Raw genomic sequence first — 18,001 nt, forward strand, 5'->3', positions numbered from 1 at the left:
CCAAATTAAAATTAAACACCACATCCTAACACAGGGTTTCCCCTTGTATCTTTATAAACTGCCATTTTCCTGTGTGCCATGTCTGACTCCCCTCTATCCACAGGTCCCTCCAGGAAAAATATCCCTGCTCCCTTTCCCTTGTTGCTTCCCCTTCTCCCTCATCCTCTATCTCCTATCTTTTTCTCTTATTCCCTGTCCTTCTTCCCTCTGAGGCAAATAAATCTCCTTTGTGCTGAGAACTTGGTTTTGGTGGTCCTGAGCCTTATTTCCCCATCTGCCACCACCCCCTTATATACTGTTGAAAACTGAAAGTCACTTCTGAAAATGTGAGACTATTTGTATGTTTTTTTCTTAATTGTATTCTTGTTTCTTAGGTAGAGAAGATTATCTGTAATTTAAAGCCAGCTTTAAAACTTCGGCTTCGATTCATCACACACATTAGCAAGATGGAGCCAGCAGTGCCTCCCCAAGCCCTGAACAGCGGGTCTCCAGCCCCTCAGCCTAGTCAGGTGCCAGCACCTCTACCAGTAACTCAGTGAAGCTAGTGATGCCAGAGACGCCGTGGTGCAGAAGAGCACATCTGCCTGCGAAAGTGACTCACGCCTCCTAAATCTGAACACTGTGCCCTGTGCTGACAGGACAGAAGCAGCCACCATGTTCAGATTGATTTATTCTGATTCAAATACTGGATCTCTTGACACCCTATAATTTCCTTCACCCGGTCTATATTTTTGTCTCTAAGAGATTAAGTAAGCTACATGTTCATCTTCATAACAATTTATTTGAGTCCCTAGGAACGTGGGGGTTTCTATAATTAAGTGGCTTTTACCAGGCACTCAGATTTCTTGTTTCAGCCATTTTTTTAATTATGACAACTTCACATTTCATATACATTATCTTAAAGATACGACACATGTAAAATGGACATTGCAAACCCTTTTATATGTAAATGTCTTTTGGTCTGTCTTTAGAATAGAGCTTTTTTATTAATGGAAAAGGCCTTGTGTTTACAGGAACAAATGGGGTTTCATATTCTTTTTTAACTGGCTGTAAAATTTTATTGTAAATATAAAATTTGCAAATATTTCCAAATAAATGTTTTAAAGTTTCTACCAAAGTAGATAAGGAAGTTTTTGCATTTGCTCTGAACTTTCTGTATAAAATGAGTCATGTAAAATACATTTTATACATTTCTGTATAAAATGAACCATGTAAGAAATAACATCTGAGATGGATAAATTTCAATAAAGCCATACTCAATTGTTGGATTTCCTGATCTGTTTTTGAAATACACTAGCTGCCTTTCCAGATTCATACTCACCTGGCAGATAAGATTCTTCAAATTCTCTGAGTTCTTATAACCTCCCGAGTTTTAAATGTAGTGCACATTTTTCATTCTGTAAGGTTTGTTTGATTTTTGAGGTGCTAATTTAAAGGGAGATGGCGTTTTGAAGCCCTCGAATGCCTGTAAAGTTTCTGTAATGACCTAATGTGAGCGCTGCTCCTTGGAGAGCTAGGCTGCCCCTCTGTCTACACCACAGATGTTAGCACCTGGAATCGCGAGATACTCTTTGTCAAAAAAAATTGTGACAGTGAATTTAGCCAGCTACATTTCAGGTTCTTACTATGAAAAATTATACCAATGAATTTAGCCAGCTACATTTCAGGTTCTTACTATGAATATGATCCTCCTAGTCCTTTATTTTTGTAGTTCATGTCATTGCAATCACTAAATCTTTATCTGCCATGCCTGACTATCTTAAAACCTACAGTGCATCATTAATGTTTCTAGGCTGATAAATATTCTTAATCTTCTTCAGAACTTTTATAGTAGGAATGATACCAAATGTTATTCTTAACATAGTCTCAGTTATATTCTTTGTACCTCAGGGACTAGATCACTGCTTTGAGATCCTAGGATGAAAACATTTGACCCTGGCATTTATATTATATTATTATATACATTTGATATTGAACAGAAGAATGAAATGCAGTATTAACCACTTTCTCAAGGGCATATTTATGCTAGTCAATTTGTTAAAAATTCAATTATCCTTGTCTAGCTTAAAAAACAGAAATATGACTTTTTCTCTGAATGGAGTTTTAAAGTTGTTAATTAGGGACATTTATAGAACACAGAAACTTTGGGTTTATAATTGGGGGAAGAAAATTTCTACATTATTGTATCTTAAAATAAGGGTTTGGGCATTTGTTTTCAGTGAGTAACTGTGGCTCACCCCAGCTGGATTCCAGTGAGGGAGACACTGCCTCTGCTGTGTGTGGCGGTGTTAACAGATGTATGGGCTAGTAAACATTTAAATTTTGGAACTAAATTTTAAATTTTTCCTGTCGGTTTTTTTTTTTTTTTTTTTTTTTGGTTTTGGTTTTTTGAGATAGGGTTTCTCTGAAGCTGTGGAACCAGGCTGGCCTCGAACTCAAAGAGATACCTGCCTCTGCCTTCCGAGTTCTGGGTTTAAAGGTGTGTGCCACCACTGCCCAGCTTAAATTTTTCTGAAGCTTTAATGTAAATAGCTGCATGTGACTACTATATTGTACAAGGTACTCTAAAGTTACATCGTAATTGCCTAAATTAATTCAATAAACTTTACTTCAAAGGCCGTACAGGTGGTAATTAGGCTTAATCTGTAGGTGTAGGTGGGAAAACTCAGGTGGTCAAGCCTTGCTCACGTGCAGCTGCTAAAACAGCAATAAAAATCCCTTCACAGAGTCAATTCATTCCAGAGTTCCCTGCCTTGCTGAGGTGAGGGCAAACGTGACACACTTGTTCTGACAAATGACACTTTATTTTTATTGATTTATTGATTTATTTTTTTGTATTTCCTCTTTCCTCAGCTTACTTCAGAACCGAGGTGAGTTTTTAGAACCCTAAGAGTTTGAGCTAACCAGGGGTGCTATAGATGCAGTGATGAGATCTCAAAGCCTACGGGACATTAACTGGACTCCTATTGTGTTAATACCTTTGGAAAAACAGAAACAACCGGTGATTTCTCTGGTTCCTGCACAGATGTTTGTGAGTCCCTTCTTTGCTGATATCTACAACATCAATTATGCTTAAAATATCAATGTTATGTTTGCCTAGAAAAAGAAAGGGTTACCTGATATCAATGAACTTGGAGATTGTCTAAGCCTGTGATTAGCCATTTTCAGGTAAGACAGAAACCAACCTTTAACGGCTTCAAAGTCTTACATTGTTTTAGGGATGATTATTTCTAAGCCTTGTAGGAATCTTCACAGTGATTTTAAGAAGGGTGCGTGGGGGGATATGGTATGCACATGTGTGGTTTGGTATGTACATGGATAAGTATGTTGCATGTGTTTGTAAAGATGTAGACAACAGGATTTTGTCATGAGTTTATTACAAAAATCACATCTTTTGAACAATGTGGACACAGCTGCCTCCCTTTGGACACCTTTGTCTCCAACTATCTGATGGTCCAGTCTAGTGAGCCAGCACTCCCACCGATGTGTATTTTAAATGCTGCAGCATTTTTAATTGGAAATTAATTTATACTGCTTTTTAAGGGTAACTTCTGCTTAAATTAGGAATATGTATGTTCTAATTTCATAGCTGTTCAAATGTCCACACCCTGAGTTTCATACCATAAAGGAACTTGTGAAATACGGGGGGGTGGGGGGGAGGATATCATGCAAGAATGAGCCCTTTTGCTCTCATGAGTCAGCTGATTTTCATGTGTCTCATCCACATTTACTTAGGTGGGTTAAGGTAGTCGATCCCTGGCTTATGATTACCCTCCCGAGCAGTCCCAAAGCAAGACAAGGTCAATGCTACTGCTGTGTTCACTGTCCGAGTTGCCTCTTCCGGTGTCTTCGCCAGAGCTGGGTTTACTTCCATTATATCTAGTCCTGAGAGTAGCCCTACAACAACAACAAAAAAAAATGGTAATGATATCGTTGATAAGAATAACTGACATTTTAAAATCTGTGACAACTGATTCTAAAGTGTATCTCGTGGAGCAGAGGTGAGAACCAATGGAAAACATGTATCATATCACACAATGGGCATCCTTGGGTTAGGTCAGAGAGGCCCACTGACACACTGGCCAGGGGTGCAGCTGTTTCTTCATTGCCTTTTTTTAACCTACCTGTCTTGTAAATTTCTTCTGTGATGTAGAGACCTTCTCTGTAGGATAGGCCTCCCAAAACAGGTGTGCCAGTAGCCGCTGTGAACGCTGGGTCCAGTCCATCAACATCAAAACTCAGATGAATGGGCCTTTTCTTTCTTTTAAGAAATAGGAAAGGCTTTCCATTAGAGTGGCAGTTTAGGAATCAATAATCAAATATGGGTCTTTATATGCTTTATAAAACAACCCATGGAAATCCCATGGTTTTACCTAACCTTTATTAACAACCTATATTGATAAGAATTGTCAGTAGCAAGCCTTGGTTACACACATGCATTCAAGAGCATCGTACCTTCCTAGTAGATAGCTGAATGTCTCTTCCATCACCTTGCCAATTCCCAGTCTATCCACTTCAGACATTGAGAAATATTTAATTCCTAGAGTTTTTATAATATAGCTACAAAAGAACAGATTTAAGTTAATAAGACTTTTCTTATGTTCCCTATGGCAGATTTACATAACATACATAAAATATTTATTTCATTTACATATTACATATTTACATAATATTTACAATTTATCTAAATATTAAATATTTACATAAGATACATAAAATAAGTCCTGTGAACTGTGTTATATATACACATAGTTGTATTTTAAGAGTAAATCATTATAATCTTCCTGAATAATACCTATGTTTCTAAGTGAATATAAATACATGTACAGTTGTATACATGCATGTATACATAATGACAACTTAAAAGAACCTCCTCTTAAGAGTTAACCAGTAAAGTGTACTTAGCATATAAAAGAACATAGACTAAACTTACTGTTCCCCAGGGTCTACGTCTCGCAAGCCGATGTACACAATATCCTTGGCAGATATACAGGGAGTCACCCAGGAGAATCCTGGTATATCGGGAAACTAAAAACGACAGCGTTTCTATTTAGACCAGCGTGTTTCTCTGGAACAGATCTGCATTTAATATTGAGCACCCTTGATCGCACAGACCTGACCCTTAGAGGTTAAGTGTAGAAGTGATTTTTAAATAATGTGAGATTAGGAAGGGTTACTTGCCTCCCCTTGTGTGCTTTTGATTGCTTTGACCTCAATAGCTTTGCCCTGGGGCCCATCCTACCCTGAGCCCTTGTCAGTAGTTTCGTGCTCCATGCCCCATTTCTGCGATGCTCAGATTCTTTCCCAGGACTCTGATACCAAGAAACGTGTACTTTCACTTCTTTAATGTCACTTCCCTTTCTCCAAAGGGCTTAATCCAGTGTTCTAAAGAAGGTACTCTGGAACAGGGATGGGTTCTTAATCCAGTGTCCTAAAGAAGGTACTCTGGAACAGGGATGGGTTCTTAATCCAGTGTTCTAAAGAAGGTACTCTGGAACAGGGATGGGTTCTTAATCCAGTGTTCTAAAGAAGGTACTGTGGAACAGGGATGGGTTCTTAATCCAGTGTCCTAAAGAAAGTACTCTGGAATAGGGATGGGTTCTTAATCCAGTGTCCTAAAGGAGATACTCTGGAACAGGGATGGGTTCTTAATCCAGTGTCCTAAAGAAGGTACTCTGGAACAGGGATGGGTTCTTAATCCAGTGTCCTAAAGAAGGTACTCTGGAACAGGGATGGGTGCTTAATCCAGTGTCCTAAAGAAGGTACTCTGGAACAGGGATGGGTTCTTCCTCGCGTGGTTCAGGTAAGTGCTTCTCAGAGTAGAGATTGGAAGCCATTGAAAGCCAGGCAGGGTGGCACACTTCTGTCTTCGCACCCAAAAGACAGGTGGAAAGTTCTAGCCAGTCTCAAACAGCTAGCAAGACTCTTGCAATATCTGCACCGGGCTCTTTTGACTAGGGTCTGATGTGAAGAGTGCACTTGGTAAAAAAAGGAAAAGCCTGTGACATGTAGTAGCAGATGTAGGAGACAGGAGACCCACTTGCCCTTGCCTCGTAATAACTCGCCCTGTTTCTGGATAAGTTGTTTACCCTCCGAATCTCTTTAGAAAGGGTTGGTCTGTCCTTCTACTCGAAAGGGTAGTTTAAGAATCCCAAAAGACCAGGTGTGGTGGCATACTCCTTTAATCCCAGTACTGGAGAGGCAGAGGCAGGCAAATCTCTGGGTTCAAGGCCAGCCTCATCTACAAAGTGAGTTCTGGGACAGCCATGATTGTTACACAGAGAAACTCTGTCTCGGAACAACCCACTCACCCCCCCCACACACACACAAAAAAAGAAAATCCAAAGAGAAAGCATCCCTATTTCCAGCAGTCATAGGTTGAGGATATAGTTAAGCCTGTACTAGTCTGGTCTGCAATGAACCTATACAAGCTCTCCCCACTAGACAATACAGTTGAAGCTCTCTTTTCGTAGTATTTATACTGCATTTGATATTAACCTAAAGTATGTAAGAGGATGCACATAGGTTATATGCAATATGTCGTACTGTTTGAGAGACTTGAGCACCCATAGTTTTGGTGTCTGTGAGGTCATGGAACCAATCGCTCATGGATACAGAGTGACAACTCCGGGTGGAATTCGTCTGCAAACTGTCCAGTAGAAGCCTTACTGCCTCTACAACTCACCTTTTGCTTATTTACTATGGAGAAGATAGCTTGAGGTTACAGCAAGGACACCTCCTCAACTACTACAGAGCTCTTTCATATCAGCAGGAGCTCTTACCTTTCCTTTTAGTTCTTTCAGGAGAAAGGACACAGGTTGTCCATGCAAATTCCCAGTGCCCGTCGTCAGCGGAGTGTTGATATCAGTGTGAGCATCCACCCAAATGACACATAAGTCAGGATGGACCCTGGCATGGCCAGAGATGCTTCCAATTGCCATACTGGGGATGGGGGAGGGGAAGAGTTTGTGTGAACATCAGGTTTACAGTATCATCACATATATCATATTGTTAGCCCAAATACTGTGCCTATTTGAGAGCTTTTAAGTCCATTTAGCTTGTGCATAGACCTTAAGGGTGCTAGTTAAACCATTAGAACAATAGAGAAGGGAGAGCTATCACCAGTTAGTTTACCTTGATGACATCACTAAGAAAGCTATGGATGGACACTCTTTAGTTCTTAGGGTCGAACTAGCTCCTTTTCTGGACTCTCCTCTCTCTTGTTAAGTACTTGATTCTCTGAGTTCAATTATAGCACATTCTTTCATTTTTTTCCTCAAAAGTCAGCACTTTTATAATCAGGGAGAATCACTAGGGTGTGCCTTCGTCCCCTACAACCAGTGTCTGTCTGTCCAGTCAGTGCTCAGCTTCACGTTAGCCCCTATTCTCTCCTTGCAAGGCCCCATTCTCATCAGGTCCAGAGACATTAAAGCCCGTCTCAAAATCTTCCTGACTCCACATTAGGCCAGAATAGGGGAGCTAAGTGATATCTTGCACAGAAGTTAACAATAGGCCAGACGTAGGATGCCTGTGTCATCACACTTGTAAACATGTAAATACGACTCAGAGTCATGAATGTCAGGATTCTCAAAGTAGAAACGTCCGTGCCTTCATGTCCAGGTATTGTGTATGCATTTGGCGTGATGTCTGCTGTTATTCTACGTCTCACGCCTTTGGGCCATCTGTACCCTTACCATTTCCACTTTCAATGTTCCCGCTTAGAAAAGAAAGGAAAAAAGCAAACCCAGTCTAAACTGCAGCTGTGCCATAGCAGCCATGCACCCAGGAGCCGCCGCGGAGCATAGGGCATGGAAGGAAGCAGCTCTCTGGCTACAAGAGCAGCCCGGGTGTTCTCACTCTTCAACTTATGGGGCCTCCCCAGGACGCCATCCCGGAGTGCAAACAGGAAACTGGCTCTAGGCACAAAACTGGTCTTTGCTGAAAATGTAAAACCAAATATCTGGCAATATGGATACGTATAAAAGTGTGTGCGTGAGTGTGCGTGTGCGTGTGCGTGAGAGTGTGTGTGTGTACACCCAGAGTGGAGTCATTCCATGATGAAAAATTTCTCAGCCAAAGTGATACTTTTGTGGGCATACTAGGTAGAAACATAAGGAAACCTAGACTGTTGATTTAGAACAGAACATGAGAAATGACAGAAAAATAATTGTCAACTGGTCATGTATTTGTGTGTGTGTGTTCTTTCACAACTTTTATAGTGCTTTTATAATGGAAACATGTATTTCTAAGTTCACCTAAATGAATTCTATCATCAATAATCAAGTCGAATAGACTGTGACTTCCTCCAGTGGCTAATCACTATAAAATTTAATGTATGTTGAAATCCACAGTTGCCATATTTCCTGTTGTAATGGATAAAGATATTTTAAGACTTCAAATAGAGCTCAGCCTATGTTTCCATCATAAATTAGCCTGCACAATGTCCCTAAATGCAAAAAAGTACGAAATATCCTTCAGTGCTTTCTTGTCTGCTTTTTCATTCTTCTTAGGTCCCCTTATGGCGTTTGTGCCCAGCCCCAGGAATATAACCAGTTCACAAGACCTGTGGTCTCCACCCAACACCACACTGACTCTTCCATTCTTCTGGGCCTCTGCCACCACACCAGCCAGCTGTTCATTGGCTTTTCCCACAGATCTTGGGTTCTTCACAATTTGAAAGGAGCTGTCGCTAGGGACATCACCAAAGGCCAGGTCCCCATAGTCTTTCACATCACACTCTGCAATGAAAAGTGTGATGTTACTAAATGGAAACAGACAGCAAGCCAGCCCTCCAGTCACCAGAGATGCTCGCGCTTACCAGGGCCTCCCTATTTCCCGAGTCAATCCATGGAGACTGGGAGCCGAAAAATAACACTAACTTGGTGGTCTTGATCCACTAGGGAACAGCTTCCTGTTCCATGCCCCACCCCCACCCACCACCTGCATGTGTGCATACACATGTGTTAAATGCTTTCTCTCTTTCTGTGATAAGCATGTTTAGTTTTAAGTAAGTGTTTTATATGTCCCAAATGAAATACCTCAGAAGTAGTTAACATGTAGTGAAATACAGTAGCGATTTCTAACTTTCTGACCCTGCTTCAAGGATCCTGGTTTTCTACTCGGGCCATCACCCACCGAAACCTCCAGCTTCTTCCCCCATCTTGCCTGCCTTGTGTACTGAAAATGTCAATGCTGTGTGTGTTTAGCATCAAACCTCCCAGGTCAGAGACTCCAGGAAACGCATACTTTGTGCTTACACTTTTTCACATAAAAAAAAAAAAAAGAAAAAGCAGGGAATCCAGCGTTCCTAAGGACCTGGCTGTGCTTTCTGTCATAAATGCCCTGACATGAGTCTCTAAACTGGAGAGCATCCCGTAGCAGTGATATGGGGTCTGTTCAGTGTTCTGAACTAGCCTTTGCTGAAGTATTTGTTATATTTGTGTGTATTTGTGTGTGCCTAAAATTGAGTAATAGAGTCAAGAAAATTCACCTGATACAGTAATTGGTTTATTCTAGTTACCTAAGGATAAGGCTTCATCCTTGAGCTTTTCATTCTCCAGTGAGCGGCCTCCCTCCCTCCTTCCTTCCCCTTCTTCCTTCCTCCTCCCACACTCCCTCATGCCCTATTCACATCCACACTTTCCAGCTTTACGAAGTGATACTTAAGCATTAACACTCAATCATCCTAAATGTGAAGGCTATCAAGTTTGGAGAATCCTTACAATCTTGTAGCCACCATCATGTGAACCACTCTGTTCCTCCATAGGCAGTGCCTGCCCCAACCGCAACAATTATCGATTGCTTTCTTTAGCTATCTTCCTGTCTTCCTAGGACCTTATACCAACGAGTCATGTGGTCATTTGTGTCCAGCCTCTCTCACTTAGCATGCTGTCGCAGAGACTCATCAGTGGCCTTGTCTGTGTTCTGTCTGATCCTTTTCGTTGCTCAGTACTGTCTCGTTACATATACACACTTATTTTACCCATTAACCAGTTGGGGTTCTTTGTTTTTCATGTGTGTATGTTATACTGCTGTTACTCATGCAAGTACAGGTCTTGTGTGTTGACAGAACAGCCAGACTGCTTTCTAAATCGATTGCATCTTTTAACTTTTCACCGGAAATACATACAGACTCCAATTGCTCCACCTCCCCAGTGCTTGGCCTCGTGTAAGCCTGCACATGTGCACACTAAATGTGTTCTTCTTGCTGTTATTATTGCTGTTTTGTTTCATTTTCACGATGTAGGGATCCTCTTGCAATAGTAATGCGTGTTCCTTTCAGATTCCCCCCCTCCCAACTCCCCTGTCATCCACCCAAACCTCTTGTATCATACATTCTTTTGTAGGATAGTTTAGCTGGAAAGAGCAAACCAAGTAAGGAAAATGAGAATATTCCACCAGCAATGTCTACTGGGCATCCTTCTTAGGCCCTGCTTCTTTTGTAGGACATGGTTCTCATGATTAAAATAATAAATAAATAAATAAATAAATAAATAAATAAATATAGCCCTCGATTCCGTGGTGTAAGTATCACTGTGGAAGCACCCTCCTTTTTTAGAAGCCTGTCCTTCCTTCCTTCAGAGTGATAGCAACATTATCTGATCATCTTTCAACTTTAAAATTACCTTTCTCTTTAAGTTTCTCCACCAGACCAGCGCTCCTCAATGCCGCGGGGCCCTTCTCTACCCCTCCTCGAGGCTGAGCAATGCAAGAAGTACAGTTTTCAGTCGTGATTGTGACTATCCAATGCCCACAAGAAAAACTTCCCCTGCGTTTCATCGATGGAATCAGTAGCCATTAGTTTTTGAGCTCCCACGGATCCAGGTCCTTACATTTTCTCACCTAATCTTCGCAGTGATGTGGTACTAGAACCAGACAGAAGGTACTAGAACCACAAAGCCATTTCCATCCTGGCAAATAGCAGCTGAGTACAAGAACTAGCTTCGTAAGCTGGTCCTGGAATACCAAAACACACTTTCCTTTTCCCATCACGCAAAATCACTAAATTTGGACATTCAGTCACAACTTTTGTACACGGATGGTTGTTTCAATACTGATACGAAAACAGGATGCTTCTAATTAAGTCCGGAACAGGGTGTGCCATGCATGCTGCCTATAACAGGTGATCTTTGGGCTTGGTCTTACAACATCGGCAGATGGTCAGGGAAGATGATGGGTAATGGAGAAACTTTGCTATCTGGGGAAAATCTAGGGCAAAGACATCAGCAGGGGAAAAATATGACCTGGAAAGACCTACATGCAAGTCAACATACAAGACCTGTACCTGAAAGGAGAACAGTGGTATTAATAATAATAATAATAATAATAATAACAACAACAAAAAAAAAACCAACAAAGTACCCCAACTGGTAAATTGAGGTTAATTTAGGTCTCTTGGGGAGAAACCAGGCAAAAATGGTCACCCGATACTTGAAACCACAAAGGCCAGAATAATAATTTCAAATTCTGATGTGTTGAAACCTGACATGAGAAATCCTGCCTTGCTGAGTTAACATCCAGAAAGCTAACCATCTTTTTCCACGGAAAAATTCCTCCCCGGCTTTGTGGCTGATAGAAGTCTAATTAAATAACGCCTTTCTGTATCTTTCTGATATTTTTTTCAAACCCTTTAGGATACAAAAATAAATAATTTTATTTTTCAATTTAAAGGCACACAGAAAGCTGGCCAGGAGATTGGTGTCAAAAGTCACATGTGTTTATCCTAAGGACTGAAACTGTAACCCTAAACTAAGCAAATACTTCCTCTCTAGTCAAGTGACAAATGATCTTCCCCAGGTGCTAGGCAAATCCTGGTGTCAAATTTCTACCCATAGCCACCAGGGACCTTGAATACTCTGCCTAACACAGTTCTGTCCCTTTACATCTCATAAATTGTTTTAAAACTCATTTTTCAATTGAAGTATACTATGTGTATATATTCATAAGGTTTAGCATGATTTCTGGATTTATGTAGGCACTCGTAATATCAACGTAGGTGGACATATCCAGCACCTTAAACATTTATCATTTCTCTGTAATAAGGGTATTTAAAATCTCTGTTTTTAGGCTGCATAGTGCAATATCCTTTATGTGTATGTGTGTGTACATGCACACATGAATGCACACGTGCACCAAGTATGTTTTGAGTGTGTGTGTGTGTGTGTGTGTGTGTGTGTGTGTGTGTGTGTGTGTGTAGACCAGAAGACAAACTCAAGATATGTTTGTCAAGATGCACATCTTTAATCTCGCCACTTGGGAGAGTAAGGTAGGTGATATAAATCACCCTGATATTAGCTCCATAGTGTATGATGTGTATACATACATATGTGTGTGTACAAATATATATGTGTGTGTGTGTGTGTGTGTGTGTGTGTGTATGGAGAGAGAGAGAGAAAGAAAGAAAAAAGAGAAAGAAAAAGAAAGAAAGAAAGAAAGAAAGAAAGAAAGAAAGAAAGAAAGAAAGTTAGCTCCATGCTAGCCAATGCCCCATCTTAAAACAGTTTTTCTCATTGTGCAGACTCTGTCTAGCTTTTTAATAAATACTCCTTGTGAGTGTGTGGAGGGGGAGTATTGTCTCTCACTAGCCTAGAACACACAAGTAGGCTGGACTGGCTAGCTTGTGAGCCAAAGTTTCAGCTCTCAAGTTCTCATGCTTGTACAGCAAGCTCTTTACCAGCTTGGCTGTCTTCCCAGCCCTGGTGGATTATTCTTAACTATACTCATCTGGCCTCTTCTGACTTACAGTTTTATGTCCTTTGGTCTTATTGCCAGGTTTCAACCTAAATGTTTACCCATGGAGTTCTGAGTGTTGCAATGGAGGACTGACATATAGGTGACACCCAAACTACAATTCAATGTGACTCACTGGTCTTTCCCCTTCTCCTTGTCAGGCATCAGAACAAACCCTATAGAGACCTCTCAGTGACACTGTATTTGCTATGACTGTCAGTAGGTTTTTCTGTGGAATGTTTGGGGTTTGTTTTGTCCTGTTAATGCATGTTCTTATGTGTCCCAGGTTAGTCTCAAACTCACTGCATAGCTAAGGATGACCTTGAACTTCAGATCCTCCTGCCTCTACCTTTTGGGTTTGGGAGTGACAAGGGCATGCCACCAGACACAGTTTATGGGGAGCTTGGCGGGGGGTCTAACCTAGGGCTTTTGTCTCATCAAGTTTGCAAACCCTCTGCCAACCGCTTCCCTAGCCCCTCACCATGACATTTTCTAGCATTCCATTCTTTTTTTTTTTCTTTTTTTTCTTTTTTGGTTTTTCGAGACAGGGTTTCTCTGCAGCTTTTTTAGAGCCTGTCCTGGAACTAGCTCTTGTAGACCAGGCTGGCCTCGAACTCACAGAGATCCGCCTGCCTCTGCCTCCCGAGTGCTGGGATTAAAGGCGTGCGCCACCACCGCCCGGCTAGCATTCCATTCTTTCTCTGATTAAAACTACTTGTCATGATGGCTGCATGCTCATGTTGGTTTCTCTGCCCACTTTGGAAATTGCTTTGTCAGCAACCCTATTTAAAGTGTCATGTCTAGCCCCTAACTAGCCTCAAGGTGATGATTTGCTATAGAGCCGAGTCTTCTAAATCAGCTTCATAGACCAGGGGCACAAGCTTTGGTACCAGACAACCCTGTCAGGAAGTACACAGTGAAGATTCCATGACTTTTAGTAAAGTAGCAGAATGTTCTAAGCCAGAGGATGTCAACCTGTGGACCCCTTTGGGGTCACATATCAGATATTTACATTACAATTCATAACAGTAACAAAATTAAAGTTATGAAGTAGCAATGAAATAGTTTTGTGGTTGGGGGCGGCGGTCACCACAACATGAGGCACTGCGTTAAAGGCAGTGTTAGGAAGGCTGAGAACCACTGCAACCCTTAATTAACTCTTATCCGATGAAAACAATACCTATCTAGTTCAGTCTTTGTTCACCGTCCTTGGAATGAGGTGAGGCAGAGAATGGGGTTCTTTCTCAGACTCAAACTTCTAACCATCTTCCATCTAACCTCTTTTTCGCCAGTGCGTCACACTTAGGTCAACTGTACATACAAAGCTAGCAGTTTCACCTACTGTAGCTTACTACAGGAAAAATCTGTCTCTGCTCTTACACTCATGAGACAGTGAGCTTCAGACTCACATCCATGTTGAAGGAGAATCTCTGACACGGGAGAGCTACTAAGAATGCACAGTGCAGCAGATAGCGTTTTAACATATTGTCCCCTAGAAGGGCCTTGACCGTGATGGTCAACTCTCTACCTAAGTCCAGAGGCCAACCAAGGTAGGTCTTCCTTCCTTCCTTCCTTCCTTCCTTCCTTCCTTCCTTCCTTCCTTCCTTCCTTCCTTCCTTCCTTCCTCCTCCCTCCCTCCCCCCTCCCTCCTTCCTTCCTTCCTTCCTTCCTTCCTTCCTTCCTTCCTTCCTTCTCTTCCTTCCTTTGCTCCCTGTTTGCCTCTCTCTTTCCCCTTTTTCTTGTCATTTTCAAGTCTGTTTCATAACCCATTCCAACAGTGGATAGAGGACTGAGAACGACCCCGTTGTCAAGAATGCATACTGCTCTTGCAGAGATAAACTAATATATACCCAATTACAAAGAAAGTAAAATCCTTAAAAATAAAAGAACTGACGAGCCTACTATGGATTTTTAAAATATTTTCCTCATTATTTGTGGGGGGCTGGGAGTGTGAGGGCACTCATAAAGGCCAGGAGAAGGTATTGGATACCCTGGAGTTTGAATTATAGGCAACTCTTAGCCACCTGATGTGGGTGCTGAGAACTGAACCCTAGTCTTCCCAAAGAGTAGCAAGAGCTCTTAACCTCTGAGCAGTTTCCCCAGACCCATATTGTGCATTTTCAAGGAGACACATGACAACCAAACGCCCCCATGTTCTGGAGTTCTCGGCGGGCTCTTCGGCAGGGTTTCCAGGGACAGTGGTGTGCTGTTTACTGACACTAAATACAATCTGGGCCTCCAACCTCTGTCCTCCCACAATTATTATTGGGTGGGGGATGGGGAAGGCAGCTTGCACCTTGAGACTTCACAATTAAAAAGACTACAGGCTCTCTAGATTCTAAAGGCCAAGAGGAAGACTGCATTTCAAAGCAAAAGAACAGCAGGAGTTACAATCCACTGGCTGTCTTGTTTGACTTGGACTGTTTTTCCCCCCTTGCTTTTTAAACAGACCATGTTGAGGTTAAGGCATTCTGATATCTCATTGCTTTTAGCAGAATGAATGTTTCCAAGTTGAGGGGGGCAGGGAGGGGAGCAGTGGCCCATCTAGGCTTCACTGACATGTGTGATTCACCCTTAGGTGGTCTAAGCAACTGGAGCTTTATGAATCCATTCATCCTGACAGGGTGCCAACTTAAAGTGTTTTGTACTTGTTCTCTCTCCTCAAAGAGAAAGAGAGATGTAAGGTGCTCTCCTAGCCTATAAACTAATAGTCATAAGATCGTTAAAGCTCAAATTAGCATGTATTCTTCACAAACTTGCAAAAGCTCTGTTATTTAAGTTACCCAAATTAAAACAAGTCTGAAGGTTGTCACTAATCCATTACATTTCTAGGCATGAATCATGTTGCCAGACCAATGTGTTTTCTTACAATCTCTCACTCCGTACTCCGAAAACATGAAAGAAAGAAAGAAAGAAAGAAAGAAAGAAAGAAAGAAAGAAAGAAGGAAGGAAGGAAGGAAGGAAGGAAGGAAGGAAGGAAAGAAAGAAAGAAAGAAAGAAAGAGAGAGAGAAAGAAAGAGAGAAAGAAAGAAAGAAATAATAAACTGGAAAAAATAAATAAAAAATAAATTTAAAAAAGAAAGAAAGAAAATCAGGAGCCACAATGCAGACACAGGTGATCTCCACCCAGAGGAATTTTCTCAAACATTGTCATGACTCAGATTTAACTGAAATGGATTTTGGCAGGAGCCAAAAGAGGAAGTGGGTTTAAGTCCCCCAGGAATGCCATGCCACACAGTGGTGAGAAGACAGAGTGCACACACCTGGAGGCCAGATGGTGCCGGGAAAACTCACAGCCAGATGGCAAAGCCTGGCGAGTGTTAAAATGAAACATTTCCCACCAGTAAGTTCCAGTCATTCAAAGGCGGCTCGCACTCACCTGTCCCTTGGAGAAAGGCGCTCCAATGATCCCTATGGGCTTCGGCTTGGAGCTCATGCTCTCGGCAGAATTCCTCCCGCTGCCCCGGTGCTGTCCAGCTGCTTGTAGCCAGCTGTAACTCTAAAACGCAGCACATCTTTTTCCCCCCTCCTTATAATAGGGTTGGATCTGTTTATCCAGCAGCTGGCCCCGCCTACTGAGTGGAAGAATGACAGAGTCAACAGAAACTCCCCATCAGTAGAATTGCCCAGTCCCTCCGAGCCTCTCAGGTCTCTAGTCAAGGGAAAATTATTCATCCGTCCAGTTCACGCCCTTTTGAAAAAGCCAGCTGGATGACATTAATCTTTCATCAGACAATTGACAATTATGTGTGGTTTCATAACTGCATGTGAAGTGCTATATCCCTAGCCTGTGCAACCTCGGGGTGCTGCACTCACCTTTTCCAGGATTTAAGTCCACTGAGGAAATTGCAAATTGAGGCTAGAAGGGCAACTGAGTCTCTTACTATCCTCCCACTGAGCATCCCCAGTCAAGGCTTCAAGTGCTGGGGGAAACAGCTGATCTGTGAGACACATTTTACGTGTACCAGGTTACACTGTCTGGGAAAACATGTGGTTTATTTTCTTCTTCTTCTCTTTTTGCTTATTTACAGGAAGGCATCGGTTATTTCCCCAATAACCCAAAGCAATTCCAGTTTTGAAATACAGTGTCCAGGAAAATCTCATTTTTGCAATCATGAGAAAGCAAAACCAGCTAGCTTGAGTTTTGTCTTGGGCCAAGGGCTGGTCTAGATAACGTTATTTTATTTCATCTTTAAACCAACCATAGGCTGAATATCATTCTTCTTGCGGCTTTGCTGAGGGAGAGACTGCTGCGTGGGAGGCAGCCATTCACGTGCAGGCTGCAGAATAGAGGAGATCCAGCGCTGGACCTTCTGGATCCACCTGAGGGCTGGGCTTCTAATCTAAGCACCAGCCATGCCCGCGGGTCCCCCTGAGGCATTGTCCGTCAAGGTGTAGAAGTAGAGATCGAGGCCAGATGAGATAGCCAGCTGGTAAAGCAGCGACACACCAAGCCTGGTGACCTGAGTTTGACCCTCAGAACCCATATGGTGGAAGGAGAAAATTGACTCCTCCAGGCTGACCTCTGACCTCCACGTGAGTGATGTAGTGCACGCAGAACCAACCCCCAATGCTGAATAAATATTTTGAAAGTGTGAATCCAGAAGAATTCAACCAAGTATTCTCCCAGCTGTAAAAATCACATGATTATAATTTTAAAAAGAAAGCCCACATATCAGAAGTTCATGTTTTTCATCCTTTTGAAGACAAAAGCACCAAGGAGAACTTTCAATACCTCAAGGCAGAGATTCTTTCCCCCTCCACCTTCAATACTGAAAATAGTCCAATATGGGATAAATACCGACTTTATTGATTGAGTAAATGTGTTATACTTTCTGAATGAATAAACCAAGAAGCCAAAGTCTCTCAGCACCATTTTGATGCCCCCTTTCCCAACATATTTTCTACATTTATTATGCTTTGATGATATAACCTAAATATATAGTTACAGGCTTGTTTTTTGTTTTCAATTGGTTTGAGAGAATCTCTGTATATACTCCAAGCTGGCTTTGAGCTCTTGGTCTTCCTCCTGCCTCAGCCTCTTAAATCCTGGTGCTAGTGCCACACCTGGATGTGGCGCTCTCTGTGTGGACTAAAAATGACCTCTAATGATACTGGCGTTGTAAATCACTTTTCTTTTCTTTTTGTTTTTCTTTGATTTTTCAAGACAAGGTTTCCCTGTGTAACAGCTCTGGCTGTCCTGGAATTCACAGGAATCTGTCTGGGATTAAAGGTGTGTGCCATCACCGCCCAGCCACTTCCCTTAATCTGT

General features: G+C 41.9%; 2 protein-coding genes across 4 annotated transcripts in view; one reads left to right on the plus strand and one right to left on the minus strand.

Annotated features, from left to right (window-relative positions):
* Positions 1-1,268, plus strand: part of Med23 (mediator complex subunit 23) — a 44,304-nt gene extending 43,036 nt beyond the window's left edge. For both annotated transcript variants that reach the window (XM_038338841.1, XM_038338842.1), the window contains one exon: positions 375-1,268. In XM_038338841.1, the coding sequence (XP_038194769.1) occupies positions 375-539 (165 nt within the window). In that variant the 3' untranslated portion in view covers positions 540-1,268. The remainder of the gene's footprint in view (positions 1-374) is intronic.
* Positions 1,269-3,360: 2,092 nt separating this feature from the next.
* On the minus strand, positions 3,361-16,265 carry Arg1 (arginase 1). Of its 2 annotated transcripts, XM_038338846.2 has the most exons (8): positions 16,109-16,265; positions 10,626-10,698; positions 8,564-8,738; positions 6,783-6,942; positions 4,934-5,028; positions 4,456-4,560; positions 4,125-4,261; positions 3,361-3,897 (listed from the first exon to the last, which is right to left on the minus strand). In XM_038338846.2, exons 1-8 carry the CDS (start codon positions 16,163-16,165, stop codon positions 3,728-3,730), a joined length of 972 nt encoding a protein of 323 aa, XP_038194774.1. In that variant the 5' UTR covers positions 16,166-16,265; the 3' UTR covers positions 3,361-3,727. The 2 variants fall into 2 exon arrangements, with proteins under 2 accessions (XP_038194774.1, XP_038194772.1); XM_038338844.2 differs by lacking the exon at positions 10,626-10,698 and having other exon boundaries at positions 16,109-16,259.
* Positions 16,266-18,001: the final 1,736 nt, after the last annotated feature.

This window comes from Arvicola amphibius, chromosome 8, assembly GCF_903992535.2.
Source record: "Arvicola amphibius chromosome 8, mArvAmp1.2, whole genome shotgun sequence".
Classification (NCBI taxonomy): domain Eukaryota; kingdom Metazoa; phylum Chordata; class Mammalia; order Rodentia; family Cricetidae; genus Arvicola; species Arvicola amphibius.

Excerpts from the sequence above, each read along its gene's own strand:
- Arg1 (XM_038338844.2), bottom strand. The coding sequence starts at position 16,244 with ATGTGCTGCGTTTTAGAGTTACAGCTGGCTACAAGCAGCTGGACAGCA. Across the intron at positions 8,739-16,108 it reads CGCCTTTCTCCAAGGGACAG|AGTGTGATGTGAAAGACTAT; the intron begins GTGAGTGCGAGC and ends TTTTCATTGCAG. Across the intron at positions 5,029-6,782 it reads TGAAAGAACTAAAAGGAAAG|TTTCCCGATATACCAGGATT; the intron begins GTAAGAGCTCCT and ends TGTCGTTTTTAG.